Source organism: Triturus cristatus, chromosome 2_1, assembly GCF_964204655.1.
Source record: "Triturus cristatus chromosome 2_1, aTriCri1.1, whole genome shotgun sequence".
NCBI classification, from domain to species: domain Eukaryota; kingdom Metazoa; phylum Chordata; class Amphibia; order Caudata; family Salamandridae; genus Triturus; species Triturus cristatus.
This window is the reverse complement of record NC_140581.1, coordinates 902,616,522-902,629,068: the sequence shown is the minus strand read 5'-3', so window position 1 is coordinate 902,629,068 and position 12,547 is coordinate 902,616,522. Positions and strand designations below refer to the sequence as shown.

The 12,547-nt window shown below is 45.8% G+C and overlaps 1 protein-coding gene across 1 annotated transcript in view; it reads left to right on the top strand.

Annotated features, from left to right (window-relative positions):
* Nucleotides 1-12,547, top strand: part of KIF27 (kinesin family member 27) — a 551,081-nt gene that overhangs the window by 518,807 nt on the left and 19,727 nt on the right. The window contains exon 17 of the mRNA XM_085633120.1: nucleotides 9,846-10,010. Coding sequence (XP_085489246.1) covers nucleotides 9,846-10,010 — 165 coding nt within the window. The remainder of the gene's footprint in view (nucleotides 1-9,845; nucleotides 10,011-12,547) is intronic.

Here is a 12,547-nt window from a genome sequence, read left to right as displayed (position 1 = left end):
CTCCTTACTCCAGTATTGGAACTTTCATAGATTCCCATAGCTTGTATCATTCCCCGTCGTCGGAATGGGAGTCTCGGTAAATAGAAAAATAACATAGCAGTATATACAAAAGAGAAAGAAAGGCCTAGGCCTCATCTCATTTTGTAGCATATCCACCTCTTTTTGTAAAAGAGACCAAACTAAAGCAACAACCAATCAGATTAGCCTCACCCCATAGAACCTCAGTGAGAGAGCCTCAGAGCCTCAGATTTTCTACAGCACATGTGCTAAGGGAGTCTCCACTGAGCACTGCTCAGATTTCCCTTCAACTTCTGGATTTTTTCATCTTTCACTGCTATTTCTCTTCAGGATGTCAGACAAGGAGAAAAAAGCTTTATTTAAGCTTGTGCCACTTGTTTAAAGAAAAGGCTTTATGTGGAGGACAAGCATGAAGATTGCATTTATTGCTTGTACCCTGACCACAAGGCCACGGACTGTAAAATATGCCAGACCTTCTCATCAAAGACCCTTAGAGACCACGAGGGACATTTACTAACCTGGCTACAAAAGCTAAAGTCACGTAAAGAGACTGTATCCAGTGACAGCGATGAGATCTCCTCTGCAACATCTTCGAGGAGATCCCAAAAAAGGGGTAGGTCTTCTCCTTCAACTTCAGCTGACCCCCCTGCTAAGGCCTTGCAAAAGACCTCTGATAGGTCTGACAGGCGCATTCCCTTAAAATCTCCTCACCAAGGTGCAAAGGAGAGGGAAGGACTGGTTTCTGAGGTACTTTCTACTCAAAAGGCGAGCCAGGGGCCTTCTATTTCCCCTCCACCATCTGGGAAACAAAAGCTGTTCAAAAAACCAGCTTCAGTACCTCCAGAGGGGAAAATCCGTCGTTCAACGACGACAGCTTCAGGTACGTCGACGACGACATCAAAGTTAGTTCCAGCTCCATCGACGGGCGCGTCGACGAGAACGGCGTCGACGACGATTTCGTTGACAGCAACATCGTCGCTGCTACAGGTGATGCCAGTTACAATGTCGATGCCGATGATGACTACATTGACGTCGACGAGGATGACGTTGACGATGGTGTCGGCGACGACGACGACGAAAACGATTTCGACGACGACGATGTCGACGTCATCATCTACAGTGGTATTAGCGACGAGCTCGTCGACGGAACTGTCGACGATCATTCCATCATCGTCGACGGTCCAAATTTCATCGGCGATCCCTCCGACGACGACCTCGTCGACGACGTCGTCAACGATTAAAAAAGTGGAACTTTCAATTAAAAGAAAGATTACACCAGAGATGACATCTCCTCGGAGGGTGACACCATTACCTCCGGCACATAGTCCATCCCAATTACGAGTAAAATACCAGGACTCAGACTGGGAAGACTATGTTATGGACCAGCAACAATACATGCCACAAACAAGACCACAGGAAAAGTTGCAGCAGGGCATGATAGCCATGCCGTCTTCGCTCATTACTGATCTGCAGCTCATGTTGTTGGATTATAAGAGGAGGTTTCCATCACAGCCCTCTGACCAACAATCGGTGCAGGTTCCATCACTGCCACCTCCGACTATAGTAGTTCCTCAGCTTCCTCAACCTTCGGACCAAGAACCATCAGAATGTCACCAGAATGTCGTCACGGGGCATGACGATTCATCAGACGATGACCAGAGCATAGGACAAGCCCCAGATCCAGATAGGGAATGGGACGACTACGTCATTCTGGATCCCGCTTCACCGTCGCATGAACCTGTGGGTTCTCCTCCAGCGGACATTGGAGGTTTCCATAACCTCATGGAGAGGGCTTCCAAACGGTTTGACCTTCCCATACCTTCTGAACAATCGGAATGCTTTATTTATGATTTTAAAGAACCCTTTAAAAAATCTGTCCGTTCTATCTCGATTGTGGAACATGTATGGAGTGAGGGGATTAAGGTGATGCAGTCTCCAGCTACCGTCATCCCTTTTCTTCCACAGCTGGAGAAGAAATATAAGGCTCCTGCTGATGGTCCTGCTTGTCTGGTTGGCCAACCAAAGCCGGATTCTGTCATATCTCAAGCGGCCCGAAGAAAGTCGAAGAATCCGTCGGCGCCCCTTACCACACCACCGGATAAGGAGGGATCTTACCATCATATTTGATCCTGTAACCTGCCTAATAAATATACAACCTGTTCTACGTTACCTGGCTACCTGATTGATGCTTCATTATTACACTGGCGACGAGGATGGAGCGCATGCTACAATCAGCGCGTGGACACTTACCGACATCTGGGAGATCGCGCTGTCTCTTCGCTGACGTCCTTGACTTCCATGATGATGGTGGAATCTTCTATTGTGCTTCTTAACGGTGTGCACTGTATGCACAGATGCGCCGTGAGCCATCCAGCCCAGCGTCATGTGCGTGCCGCCATCTTTGGTTTACCTACATTGTACAGTTGGTTCTTCCTTGCGTGTGAGATCGTCGTGGGATCATCGTGCAATCTTCTGTGGCCAACCATGGTGTTCTTTGCAAATTCACTTCGTCGTGGAGCTGAAGAGGTTATCTGCTGTTGGGATTGCTGAACTGCATCTTTGTGACTTCATGCTCATTGCTCTTTGTCTTGATCGACTATTGAGGTACTGTGTCAGAGATATACTCACTTCCGACGTTGTACGAAGTTGCTGGTAGTACATAGTGCACAGTTGAGGTGCAGTTCTTGACACTGATTGGGTTGAACTTGCTGCACACCAGTGTTGAGGGCGGCAGTTGCATGCAAGAGTTTTTTTTTAATGTCAAGACTTCGTTTTTTTTTCATTCCTGCAATACTGTTTTGTGGGGGTGGGGGTGTGAGTGAGTGTCTCTATCCTGTGGGGGTGGTGTGTGTTCCGTTTTAGTTTCCTAAATGTGTCCTTTATGTTGAGGTTGTAGGGTGGTGTGTACCTCAATTTTTGTTTCATAGGGATGTAACAAAAACCGGTGTGATTATTGGGTGGTGTTTGAGAAGTTTTGTAGCTGAATGTCCGGTTTTGAGACGTTTTGGGAGTTATGTGCTCCACTTCAGTTCAGTTCACAGGGAGTTGGTTCCCTATTACTATGTGTTGAGTTTAAGGGAGGTGTTTTCCCCTATAGGGTGACGTTGTTCCCCTATTTCTGTGATTTGTTTCATAGGGTGGTTTATTTTCCCTATTTCTGAGTTTAAGGGAGGTGTTTTTCCCCTATAGGGTGACGTTGTTCCCCTATTTCTGTGATTTGTATCATAGGGAGGTTTATTTTCCCTATTTCTGAGTTTAAGGGAGGTGTTTTTCCCCTATAGGGTGACGTTGTTCCCCTATTTCTGTGATTTGTATCATAGGGAGGTTTATTTTCCCTATTTCTGAGTTTAAGGGAGGTGTTTTTCCCCTATAGGGTGACGTTGTTCCCCTATTTCTGTGATTTGTATCATAGGGAGGTTTATTTTCCCTATTTCTGAGTTTAAGGGAGGTGTTCTTTCTCCTATAGGGTGACGTTGTTCCCCTATTTCTGTGATTTGTATCATAGGGAGGTTTATTTTCCCTATTTCTGAGTTTAAGGGAGGTGTTTTTCCCCTATAGGGTGACGTTGTTCCCCTATTTCTGTGTTGCGTTATGGTGTATCATTGGGAGGTTTATTTTCCCTATTTCCGAGTTTATAGGAGGTGTTTTCCCCTATGGGGTGGTGTGTTTACCCCATTGCTGTTCGTTTGTTGGTGGTGTTTACCATCTAATTAGGTTCCCTAGGGAGGGGGATGGGGTTCATTATTGATTTTCTTGCAAGTATTTTCTGATTTGTTGTATGTTTACTTGCATAATGAATTTTCTGTTTATGTATGCGATGGTATTTTGGTGATATTTTGATTTTATGCATTTGTATCTTTATGCTTTGTTTTTGTAAGGAAGGGAGATGTGTTATAACCTGTTGTGTTGTGTGCATCTTCCTTATTACTATTCTGTCCCTTGCTGCTCAGCCATGTGTGATGTCACTTAGAATGTTGGTTGTGAGGGACTGGTGGAGTTGGCAGTTGGAAGAGATGGGCTGAGCAGCAGGGAGGCTGCTCCTGGTGGGGTTGTACCTGGGGTTTTACCTGGGGCTCTACAGTAGACTTACTTGAGGCTTTACTTGAGATCTTACCATCATATTTGATCCTGTAACCTGCCTAATAAATATACAACCTGTTCTACGTTACCTGGCTACCTGATTGATGCTTCATTATTACAGTAGGCGACTAGACAATGTGGGAAAAAGATTCTCTTCTATGTCCAGCCTTCTTGTCAGGGAAGCAAACGCTTTAGCAATTCTGGGACGATATGATCGCCAAATGTGGTGCGATCTCCATACATTTACTAGCTACCAGATGAATCTAAGGCTGATGCAAAGAAGATTCTGGAGGAAGGAGAGCGTTCTTCTTCAGAGATCATAGATTGCGCTATGGACATTGCTACCACTGCTTTTCACGCTTTGGCTGGTGTTGCAGTCCTTAGATGGCAAGGTTGGCTTCGGGCCACCTGGTTTCACCCGGAGGTTCAAAATAAAATCCTGGACCTACCGTTTGATGGAGAAATGCTTTTTGGCAAGCATGTGGACAATGCACTGCAGGAAATAAAAAAGGATACAGATACGGCAAGGTCCCTTGGGACCTTGCATTACCGCAAGGACCTTTCCGTGGTGCAAGAGGGAGAGGTTTTTCTTCGTACAAAGGTGGTTATCAACAGCAGCGCTATTCCTCCTATTCACAACAAGCGCAATCTTACAGACCCCAGTATTCTCAGCGCCAGGGCCAATTGTCGTCTTTCTCTCGCCAGCCTTCAAGAGGACGACAGGGACGTCAGGGAAGAGATGCTTCTAAACGTCAGTAGCGGCGTTCAGGCTCTGTCTACTGTTCCGTCGCCCACTGTAACACCAGTGGGGGGCAGGATATCACAATGCCTCCACAACTGGGACATCATCACATCGGATCGGTGGGTCCTCAATATCATCCGGTTTGGCCACACGCTGGTGTTTCAACACCTTCCACCATCCAGAGCCCCTTGCGCCACCGAATCCAAACATCTACACCTTCTACGTCTAGAAGCTCACCAACTGCTTCTCAAAGGAGCAATAGAAGCAGTGCCTCTGTTACAACAAGGCGAAGGATTCTATTACCGGTTCTTTCTCGTTTGAAAGACAGTAGAAAAGTGGCGTCCAATTTTAGACCTGAGGGAGCTCAACACCTATCTCATAAAATTATCGTTTCGGATTTTATCCCTACAGGACATTTTGAAGCTTCTCAACCCAGGCGATTACATGGCCACTCTGGATCTCGAGGATGCATACTTGCATGTTCCGATCCACCCAGCCCACAGGAGGTTTCTACGCTTTACAGTAGTCAAGAGTCACTTTCAATTCAAGGTCCTGCCTTTCGGACTCAGATCCACGCCGCGGATATTCACGAAGGTATTGGCACCAGTTGCAGCGTTTCTCAGAAAACAATCGCTACAAGTTTTCCCTTACCTGGACGACTGGTTGGTCTCAGGCAACTATGAAGGCAGTCGAAAGTTGCATTCAACTTTTCCAACATCTGGGACTTCAGCTGAACAGAGACAAATCAGTCCTCTATCCTTCCAGTTCGGCCAAGTTTCTGGGGGTCATTCTGGACACAAGTTCTTTCAAGGCTTTTCCATCAGAGGAAAGACAGGACAGATTAATTTCCTCCGCCCGTCGTTTACAAACAAGACGGTCCCTGTCTGTTCGCCTATACAAATCTCTTCTAGGATCGATCTCATCTTGCATTCCATTAATTCCGCATTGCAGACTTCCTATGCGTCCGCTCCAAGAGCAACTAGACATGCAGTGGCGCTAAGCAGAGGGATCGTTCGACGACAAGATAACCGTCACTCCTCTTATGAAAGATGTGGTCAGCTGGTGGATTATCAGGGACAATATCTCGAAGGGTCTCACTTTCACAGTTGCTCCAGCTCCTTTGATACTTACAACAGATGCCTCTCTAGAAGGCTGGGGAGCGGTATTGCAAGACCTTCAAGTGAGCGGCCAATGGACGTCCGAACAACGCATTCTCCACATCAACCTTCTGGAGCTCAAGGCAATTTGGCTAGCGTTACAGACTTTCCTTCCACGAAAACGGAATTCAACCGTCCTAGTCTGTACAGTCAACACGACGGCTATGCACTATGTGAACAAACAGGGTGGAACTCGATCTCAGCTGCTCTCCAAAGAGGCCCAAGTGATTTGGGAGTGGGCGATTCATCACCATATCGCTCTTTCAGCAGAACATCTTCTGGGTACCCTCAACACGACAGCAGATACGTTGAGCTGTCTCAAGTCGGTCTGTCACGAGTGGGAGTTGGATCAAAACACTCTCGAGAAGGTTCTCAATCGTTGGGGTACTCCGTCCATAGACCTATTCGCTACTCCAGAGAACAAAAAATGCCACTTTTACGCAAGCAGGGAACGCCATCAAGGGTCGTTGGAGAATGCGCTTTCAATAGCCTGGTCAGGCGCATTTGTCTACGCCTTTCCGCCAATTCCCCTAATTCCAAGATTGCTCAGGAAGATCAAAGCAGAACCATGCACAATGATTCTAGTAGCACCAGCGTGGCCCCGCCAGTTTTGGTTCACGGAGCTCCTCCTGCTCTCTCAAGATCCTCCAATTCATCTGCGGCCAATTCCCTCTCTATTAACGATGTCCCAGGGCCAAGTAGTGCATCCAGATCCGAGCTCACTTCAGTTGACTGTGTGGCTCCTGAATACCGAGAATTTCAGAACTTAGATATTCCTCAGGAATGTAAGGAAGTGCTAGCTCGGGCCCGTGCACCGAGTACGAATAAAACTTATCGTTCCAAATGGAAACGTTTCTGTGTGTGGTACCGCCGAGAGAACATCCATCCTTTTTCTTCTGCTCCTCATCAAATCTTACCTTACATTTTGTCTCTGGCCAAGTCAGGTCTTGCTCATTCTTCCAACAAAGTGCACCTGGCTGCGATCTCTAGATTCAGACGGACGGCTTCTGGTCCTTCTCTCTGGTCGGCAAGAATTGTCGAACAATTTTTAAAAGGACTATTTAGAGTTTTCCCTCCGGTCAGACCTCCGCCTCCCATGTGGCAACTCAATTTGGTTCTTGCTCAACTCATGAGACCTCCTTTTGAGCCTGTTCATATAGTGGATCTTAAATTCCTTTCATGGAAAGTGGCCCTCCTTCTCGCTTTAACATCTGCCAGGAGGGTTGGGGAACTTCAAGCTCTCATTATAAAGGATCCATTTTTACAGTTTAAGAAGGACACTTATTCTCAGAACAAATCCGAACTTCATTCCCAAAGTGCCTTCGGATTTTCATTTGAATGAGCCGGTTATTCTAAAATCTTTTTTTCCTTGACCTACGACTCCAGCGGAAAGGTCTCTTCATTCCTTGGATGTCCAAAGATGTTTAAAATTCTATCTCCAACGCACCAAGGATTTCAAAAAATCTGCACAGCTCTTTGTTGCTTTTAGTGCACCTCGCAAAGGTCTTCCTTTTTCAAAGCAAGGAGATGCACGTTGGATTGCCAGTGCGATCCATTACTGCCATCAGGCGGCTGGTAAGTCCCTGGAAGGGCGGGTGCGGGCGCACTCCTCAAGATCAATTTCATCGTCTGCTGCTCTTTTCGCTGGAGTGCCGATCAAGGACATTTGCAGGGCGGCTACATGGAGCAGGGCCCATACATTCACGAAGCATTACTGTTTGGACTCTTCCACGCGGAGCGAGACAGCAGTGGGACAAGCAGTCCTCAGGAACCTCTTCCAGTGAGCGGTCAGCTTTCCCTTCTAACCCTCCTTCCTGTTATTGCTATTGCACATTTTGTATCATATGATGTTTTCTGACTAAGGTTTTGCTTATCTGTTTATTGCTTATGTGACTATACATACAGGGTTATGCTAGTATTTATTTAATAAAATGTGCATTGTTGCTAACTGCTAACTACTCTGATACAAGCTATGGGAATTTATGAAAGTTCCAATACTGGAGTGAGAAAACAATTTACTTACCTGTAACGTTGGTTCTCCAGTATTGGTAACTTTCATAGATTCCCATGCACCCACCCACCTCCCCTGGGAAAGCTCAGCCTTCAGCAAATTTGGTTACTCTGTTACACAACGGCTAAGAAAATCTGAGGCTCTGAGGCTCTCTCAGTGAGGTTCTATGGGGTGAGGCTAATCTGATTGGTTGTTGCTTTAGTTTGGTCTCTTTTACAAAAAGAGGTGGATATGCTACAAAATGAGATGAGGCCTAGGCCTTTCTTTCTCTTTTGTATATACTGCTATGTTATTTTTCTATTTACCGAGACTCCCAGTCCGACAACGGGGAATGATACAAGCTATGGGAATCTATGAAAGTTACCAATACTGGAGAACCAAAGTTACAGGTAAGTAACTTGTTTTCTTCTCTGGAGTCACATATTGCTGTGCCTACAGGAAATTTCACTTTACTTTCCTGTGGTCCTTGGCACATTTCATATAAAGAGTCTTTCCTACATGTGTGTGGCCTCTTTTTAGTTTAGGCCGGCTGGTCCTTTCCGAGACCTTTTGTAGGCTTTGGTATCTTCACGGCAGGATTTTGTCCTGTTTCCCTTGAAGTTTTTTTTTCCGGGTCTGCTGGGTTGTTTCTTATTTACATTGGCTGTTGTCATTGCCACGATTTTTATAAGGAGGCATGTTTTTTTTCATCTAATTCATACGTATGTCTGGTCTGTGGCTAATTTCGACCAGCTAGTTCTCTTTCAGAACTTTTGTAGCATTGGTTCTCAGGCCCTCCTCCTCGTTGGGTACAGCTATGGTATTTAATTCAAAAGTTAAGGAATCTGCTGGTAGATGTCTCTATCAGATGGAAAAGTTACTTACCTTTGGTAACGATGTATCTGATAGAGACATAGTCTAGCCGCAGATTCCTTAACGCCCTGCCATTCCTTCCCGCTCTGCGAGCGACATATGATGTAGGGGTTATTCCCTTTTCAGTACTGGTTTCATACTCCATTGATCACTGTTTCGTGTAGTGGTATGAGTCAACAAACCACGTACTCTTGCCTCACAGGTCTTGTTCTGGTATTACCATGCCATTCCTTTCCATTTGTGAGTGACTGGTAAAGTGAGAGATGTCTTCTTTTGCAAGGCTGGTTTATACACCAATGTGCATGGTTTCCCGTAGCTGTGGTTTAGTGATTCGTTTGGCCTTTTCCTTAAAGCCCTCGACTGGTATTGGCATAGCATTTATTGTTACTTTCCAACTATTGTTTCCACAGCCATTTTCTATAGTGGCTCTGCGTTCTGGCGCGGAAGGTTTCACAGAAGAAACTGACATCCGCGCACCAGAGGGGACTTATATGGCTCCACTGACGTCACAACCAGAGTCGACGTCATCACAGAGCCGTACAACGCCATCCCCCAACTTGAAAAGGTTTTGCTGAAAATTGTCCAGATCCAGTCTGACTCCTGGGGAGAATTCAAAAGTTGAGGAATCTGCAGCTAGACTTTGTCTCTACCAGATACATTGTTACCAAAGGTAAGTAATTTTTCCTTTAAGTTGTAAAAGATGTAGCGAATATTTTAATATGTCAGTGGTAAATTACTTATTGCTTGATGTGAGCACTGTGTTGCATTATATATTGTCATTGTTGCAAAACAAATTAAAATACTGTCAATATGTTTTACTAACGACACATTCAAACACAGCCGGCCCTTACTTCTTTAAGTGATGCAGCCCAAAGTCAAAATGCACAGTTTTGGATCAGTGAGAATGCAGTGTTTTCTTTTTGTTGTTGTATTTCTAGATCTCTGTAATTGTGCTCTTTCTAACTAAAATGTTTTACTTTTGTAGACCAAGATAAAGATGGTATTACAGAAAGTATTAATGCATATGAAGCTAAAGTCCAGCAGCTTGAAAAAGATTTGTTTTTCTATAAGAAAACCAGCCGTGAGCTAAAGAAAAAATTAAGAGAACTGATTGGTGAATCTCTTCACCCTCAGCATCCAAATTCTAAAAGTAAGTATTTGTTAGATTTATTATACATCCAACGATTAACTTTTGTAATATATATTTTATAGTGACCTCAATTGTTAAAATGTTGTTGGAACTATGTGTTTAAAAATGCAATATATCCACATTGAGTAACTTGCTCAACTGGTTATTTATGACACGATTACGGGGCTGATTTAGAGTTTGGCGGACAGGGTACACCATTGTAAATGTGATGGGTTACCCTGTCAGCCAAACACTTGATCCACCCGTCTGATTTAGAGACGGATTGCCCGTAACCTTTCTGCCGACAGAGCCACCATTAGTCTTGTGGACATAAAGCTTTCAACAATGGTCCAACGGAATAGGTGCCGTTGGAGGAAGGGCATTACACTGCTGGCCATATTTAGGTTGAACGTTTCCACCATATTGCTAGCGCCAGCTTTATGCAGGAGTTGGTATGCACATACCAAGGATACCCAAGCTTTGTAACAACTTCCCAACTTATTCTCAAGGAAATGCTTGTCCCTCTACAAAATTTTCTAATACTTTGAAAAACTGTAACTTCAGATATGAAAAACTGTAACTTCAGATATGTTTAGGTAAAATGTGTTCCTTTCCTTCCATTCCACTAGACAAGGATCCAGAGCCATCTCTTGTTTCTTTGAGACAGTTTTTTCTAAACCTTTTACAGTGTGCAAGGGAAATATCACCTCCTAAGACAATTGATTCTCAACCCTGTAAGGACTGTCACAAACAAATGTCTGTTACTCCTCTTCGGGTTTGCCTGTGTTGCCTGGGGTCAAGTCACAACTCTAAGGCCTGCAGTGAATGCGCATTGATGAACCTGAAGGCCATATAGTACCACAAGGCGAAGCTCTACATCGGCAAGCACTGATAGACTCAGCAATGAGACCGGTCCAAGTCGAAGGGTCGGTCCCCTTCCCAGTCCAGAAGTCACATAAGTAGTTCCCAAAGTCAGTCTCATTGCGCTCCAATCCTTTGGGTATGTTGAAGAAGAAACATAAAAAAATCAGTCCGCTCTCGCGATTCAAATTCTTCTGAGAAGGAGCAAGGGTGTCGCCATACCTCTCGATCTTGCTGCTGAAGTCAGTCAAATTCGGAGCCCATCCTGCTACTTGTCCCAGCACAACCTGCGTTTCCGGGGCTGTCTGCAACACCAAAGTAGATTGAAGGGTTCTGCGAAGCCATGCGCTGACTCTTCGGATCACTATCAACTCCCTTGTCACAGGTTGGACACTACAAACCAACCACTGGTCCTCCTTTTGCTCCTGCATCGACTCCACCACCAGTGCCATGCTCCACGCTGGTTCCTGGAGCCTCAATGCCAATACCGACCCCGGTGGACGAGGGGCCCATTGTGCTCTCCGACCCCGAGTCTGGGCCATTGCTATGTTGTCCGAGACCGTACTCGACCTCCGTTGAAGCGCTGCCTCCCCCCACTTGACTTGCCTCCTCCACAAGGAAGCAAACATATGGTGCATTCCTTATTTGGTATGGATTTAGACAAAATTACAATGCTGGTGAGGAAATATGTCAACCATTCCACAAAGAAAATTGCTATGATGACTTTCAACAAGCCAGTGACCTTAACACTTCCCCTGAGTCAAGCCTTCTCTTATTCCCTACCCTCCTGCTCCAGCCAACCTTGCGTTTTTGTCTCAGCGCCCCTCCCCTTAAAGCTTGTTGGCGCTGGCATCCACAAGTCTTAAGAACCCAAATACCTTTCCAACTGCTCCCCCTGATAAAAGGGAGGTAAACCTTTGGGAAGTGGGTATTTTCTTCTATCAGCCTGGTCCTCAGATTTGTGAATTCCAGCTGGCCTCTGGTGCTGTTATTCCAAGGCCCTTTGGGATTCAGTGGCTCAAGTCCTCCCAGGTAGCCCAGAAGACCGCTAGCCTGTCCTAACTGAAGCCATACAGAACGGTTGTGATGCAGCCAAGTTCACAATTCTTCACTATTCCATTGGGTGGGCTATTGGCACCAACGTTGCAATTCGTTGCCACGTATGGAAGCAGTCCACCATTTTTTCAAGCAATGTCCAGTCATCCCTCATGATCATGCCCTTTGATGGGACTTGCCTGTTTGGGGACAAGGCACATTCAGCCTTATAGCAGTTCAAGGAGAGCAGGTTGGGAGAGGCGGATATCAGAGGCCTCTGGTTTCCGGCAAAGGCCCGCCTCCATATCAACCCCCTGGATCTGTGGGCTGTTCGCTTGGCATTAAAATCCTTTGTTCCATCCCCCACAGGAGGGGATCTGGTGCAGGTGCTTAAGGACAGCACCATCGCCACGTGATACTGCAACAGAAGGGCAGAGTCCTGTCTTAGGTCCTGTGCCAGGAGGCAATACACCTCTGGAGATGGCTAGACCATCACAGGATCTTCCTGGTGGTGAACCACCTGGCATAATCTTTGAATGCCAGGGTGGACGAACTTAACTGTTGACACTTAGCGGATCACGAGTTGCAGTTACAACCATAGGTGGTGCAAGCTCTCTTCTGTGAATGGGGAGAACCTTGGCTCAATCTATTGCCTCCGCAAT